Below are 5003 nucleotides of genomic sequence, written 5' to 3'. Positions count from 1 at the left end.
TCACTTCAGATCTTCACATGGTCTTTGAAGTAGTCCACTAAATTAATATTTCTTTATATTAGTTACACACACAAACCTCAAGGTTCAAGCATCTTGGTCATGTAGTTTTCCTTCAGTTTCACCGAGTAAATAGATCACAGATGCCACCTCCCTGTTTACCTGAATAGTAAAACTTTTCAGTCTATTTCCACACACTGGAAGATGTAACTTTACTATGGACAATGGAGATCTTGTATACATTTTGCTCAAGCAGTAGGGAATGAGACTATAGGGACAGAAATTCTTCACTTATGCGCTGAATATCAAAACACACTAATTTTCATCATTAATGAACATGTCTGGCATACAAAGCATTTTGCCATATAAATATAGAGTTGAGGACATGCTTTATTCATCTTCTATAGTTCTCTGGACTAAATCTGAATAATAATATTAGTGAGTCTTGGCAGACACAACTAGATGCTGCCTTTGTTGAATTTACAATATGAACAAAAGGATGGTTGTAATACCTGTAACTTAAAAATCTGTACACTTGTACGAGGCCAGATCTCTGATCTGGCTCATTAAGTCACGCAATTACCAAAGTCAAGTCTGTAGTAAGCAATTCAGTGTGGAATATTTTTCCAACTAAATCACTCTCTCTCCTTACTTTGTTTAATGCGTTTCACTTCATTCAAGAGATTATATACAGGAGGCCCTTAATGCATGTGGACATTGTGTTACACTTGTTTAACAAAAACATACTGCCAACAGTCATTTTTGTTCGTATCTGTTGCCTGTAATGTCTTTTTCTGAAAATTATGATATCACCATGGCAAATAAATGCTTTGTTTTATCCAGACCAAACTTGCTCTTCGGCAAGATTTGCTTTTTATCACTGTCGATTAAAACAAACCTTTCTGAAGTAGTATTTAAACCACACGCATGTTACGGGTCTCACGTCTCATCCATGCTTGCACCTAGGGCTCTCTGCAAGTCACAGTGAAATAAACCTCTGCTTACACAGTATGTTCAATGTATATATAGCAGCTTCAAATAAACAAAGCACCTCTAAACGACTACCTTACAGAGAGCCACATTCAGTGACAGTAGCTGGACATTGCAAAATGGGAGAGGGGGAACTGTTCATGGTAATACACTCAGTCATACGTCAGACAGTTATTGCTTGGGGTCTGGGCATGATGTTGCCCAAGGGGGGAATGTTCTACAAGAAGCTGTTCTACTACCGTGTGACTTGCGACCAACAGGGACATATGGCGATATAGGGAACAGAACTATAATGGGGGTTCACTGCAACATCTTTTGGCAGTGGGTGCACCAACTGCATGTGACAGATATAGTACACCAACTGTATATAAAGGAACTTGATGAAACAATGGCAATCTACAGTAACAGTGAGATGGGATTAGGAACTGAATGTATGGAAATGGTTAAGAGAAGACATGAGATTTCTGGTTACTGGCATACCCAACATAGTTCTGACTCCCCAACACAGCAAGGCTAACCTACAGTGGTAATGCAATACACAGGCTTGAGTATGTATCATATGGTAGCATTTTTAACAATGCTTCTACAACAGTGGTCCATTCTATGCAATTCCTACGAACCAAGCCCAATGAACTTACTTTGGAGAAGGGTATACACATTGTTCTGGCTGTCTTAGACACTTGGGACTTTAATGTCACAGTCACTGTTATAATGAGTCATTGCAGCAAATGATGTGGTTAGAGACAGGCAACAGATAATTCCATAATTATAATTCAGTTCACTGGTTCACTTAGATTTCAATGTCACAGTAAACCCTGCATTATTTCTTAATTTAATCAGCTAAAAAGGAAGAACCAATAAAAGAATCTAAAATAACACCATTGACAGTGTTCTATGACGCCATGTCATATGTCCTGAAAATCTGTTTTAGAGGTGAAACATTCCTCACATAATTGACATGTTACACTACACTTTTTTGAACCTTACTGACTGCAGTCCTTTACAAGAACTGAACCCCAAAAACATATTTCAGACAACTACACAATCACATCTCCCATGTCTCACTAGGTTTGGGATGGCTGTTTAAATCTAATTTACACTAGAACACTATACTACCAGGGATCTCATTTCTGTGCTGTCCTAACCCCACTTACTCTACAATATAAATAACAAATAAATAGTGTAAATAATGGAAATAGGTGGGTTTCTTTGAGGTACAAGACTACTGCGTCAGGAAGATATATTTATGTTGATAATGTAACTTTGCCTTTTGCAGTAAGTTTACAAGATTATTTCTTGTAGACTTGCTACACAAAGGTGATTTTTTAAAATACTAACTTTCATTTAGTTTAATAAGAGTGAAACAAATTTAAGGGTTTACTGACTGGAGGTGCTAGTAATTGTCATGGAAGAGCTATTTAAAGTCTGAGATCAAATTTAACTGCATTATACTGACAACATGTTAGCTCATAAAGGACTCAAAATATGGCACTTGATAAATGATTTAACTTTAGCTGGTAGTCCCTTTAAGTAATAAATATGATTCAGTGCCTAGACTTTTGCTCAACTAAGACTTTTGAAATGTGTTAAGTCTTAAGTTGAACTTAATGTGACGCATGCTTGGACAATATCTACTGGGCTAAGGATGGGGTTCAGGGGCTAGGAAAGCACAAATGGATCTTGGTGACCCATCTAGGAATGGTACACAGTTGGCTGCCCAGCCATCTGTTGCCTTAGGCTACTCTACACTAGGTGAGGCTAGAGGCTCCAGAAGACTCTGCCTGCGCTTCCTGTAGTCCAGTTCAATCTACACTTTTACTACAGTATGCGATCACATCCTTGTCAAAACCTTCTGTACAAAACAATGTCTGTCCATCACCGAGAACATACACACTTGTGCCTTGACCGACGACAGTGCCTTAGGTAAGACTAGTCTGATATGAAACAATTACTATTAGAAAGTCTAATTCCGTCAGTGCAAAAATAACAAATTCTTCCTTCCTTTCCTACAGGTTTCCCTGCATCATGTACACAAGCCAGTGCTTTTTTTTTCTTTGTGTACAGGAGATAATACACCATCTAAATAAAAGATACCAGATAACGTAACTGCAAGATATACATAATTGGCTGTATATCTTGCTTCCTTGCCAGAATCCACTGGCTGGCTTGTTGAGGAAGATGGCAGTAGGAAAAGTGGTGATTTTTATGTAGTTTTTAACCACTGGGAGGTAATGTGTCACTCCATTCACGTACCCTACATCACTAGCCTTCTAGAGGAGGTCCTTGCCTCATGTGAGCCTCGTGTAGTAATTGCAGAGGTGGGGGGAGTCCCAGTGAAGTGGGCACATGGGGCATTGAGTGGGACACTGGAGGTGGTGGTGGTGGCTGGGACACAGGACTGGGTGGCACTGGGCTATGGGAGCGGGGCCGGTCCTCCTCCATCCCAGAATAATGACGGTAGTGAGATACAGGAGAAGCTGCAGGGTGTGTCTCGTCTTCACAGTCTCGCTGAGTTTCCATTGGCGTCTCCTCTTCTGTCATCTCCTGCTTGACCAGCTGTGATGGGTAGGAGTCCTCGGGCTCCTCCTCACGCTCACGCTCTCTGTGTGAAGACTCTTCCTCCTCCTCATGACGTGTCATTGCTTCATGGTAGGATACAGGTGGGGATCCACTCTTCTCCACACTGGAGCTAACACTGAAGGCAGTGTTCAACAGCGGCAGGTTAGAATCTGCCAAGGCAGCCTGTAAGATGAGATTTTTATCTTTAACCTGATCATCTAATTTCCTAAGAGGATATTGAAAATAACAATATATCTAGAAGGATTGTATTTTGCAAGCAACCACAGTAATGAGACTAAAAGAAGTATTTTAAAATTACAAACCTGCAGGCTAGCATTGAGGGCCTCGCCGTAAAGAGTTGGGCTGCCTGTGAGAGTTGGGCTTTTGCTTGGCACACCCCTGGAAGAAGTAAGTGGTGATTAGATGCAAGTTCAGACTAAGCATGGTTAACCTGTCAGTTCTCAAAGTTTCCCAGATTTGGACATGAAAATATTGTTTTCATATAATTTTCTTAAAATATTATATCAATTGCAAGATTCCAGTTTACTGGTAATAAGTATGGACATACAATACTGTATTTCATTTTCTATAGACCATATTATTTATAATACTGTGGAACACTAAAAAGCAAATATTTGAAAATACATGCACTTTTTGTAATTTGTAAACAGTAAATATGTAAAATACAACATTATTTACTGCAGCTTACACACTTACCATGCAATACTTACTGTTAAAAAAGTTCTCTTGTCGAAAACAAATTTTAACAAAATAAAAGGCCTGACTGCTTTAATGACCATGTATTTCCTCCTAGTGATACTTCCCTATATTAGGTCTATATATAGAGATAATTGATATTCAACTTACCTTGGTAAAAAATGATGAAAACGGCCGCTGTGACTAAGGAAAGTATGTTTTTTTGGCTAAGATAAGCTAAAGTGAAGAGAAATGTCAAGCATAAAGACCATTTGAAAGTGCAGTACACCAAGAAATGTTTGAAAACGGGACAACATCTATAGTTTTCAAATGGAGGAGATAAACATTTGATAAAAGCAACAACTTTTATCCGGCATTCCACTAGGGGGAAAAAAAGCGTAAAAGGAGATGTAAAGAGAAAAGGGCCAAAAGGAGATTTGAAAAGATGGAAAAAGAGAATAGTTTCAAAAGTACTTGCAGTTTCTGAAGATGGTACTGGTCCTCTGGTTGTTTTAAGTTGGTAGATGAATATTAATGTCTACTTCTACTTGGGAACACCCAGATGGTTATCATGAGGTGAACTCCCCCTTTTATTTATATTTTTTACTACACAAATAACAATTTCTAAAGCAATTACTTCTTTAAAAGATTTCTGATTTCTAGAAATACCTACTGGAAAACACATCTGGGTGTGAAGTACCTTAAAATCTATAATTTTTGGCTCAGTTTTAGGAAAGGGCTTGCAAACAATTAGCAAATTC

General features: G+C 38.6%; 1 protein-coding gene across 2 annotated transcripts in view; it reads right to left on the bottom strand.

Annotated features, from left to right (window-relative positions):
- Positions 1 to 6: 6 nt before the first annotated feature.
- LOC119585707 (forkhead box protein P1-like) overlaps positions 7 to 5003 on the bottom strand; it is a gene marked incomplete at its 5' end in the record, with an annotated part of 71485 nt that continues 66488 nt past the window's right edge. For both annotated transcript variants that reach the window (XM_037934385.1, XM_037934387.1), the window contains 2 exon segments: positions 7 to 3729; positions 3870 to 3945. In XM_037934385.1, coding sequence (XP_037790313.1) covers positions 3250 to 3729; positions 3870 to 3945 — 556 coding nt within the window.

This window comes from Penaeus monodon, chromosome 20, assembly GCF_015228065.2.
Source record: "Penaeus monodon isolate SGIC_2016 chromosome 20, NSTDA_Pmon_1, whole genome shotgun sequence".
Taxonomy (NCBI): domain Eukaryota; kingdom Metazoa; phylum Arthropoda; class Malacostraca; order Decapoda; family Penaeidae; genus Penaeus; species Penaeus monodon.
The sequence above is the reverse complement of the archived record's forward strand: the minus strand, read 5'-3'. Positions and strand labels throughout refer to the sequence as shown.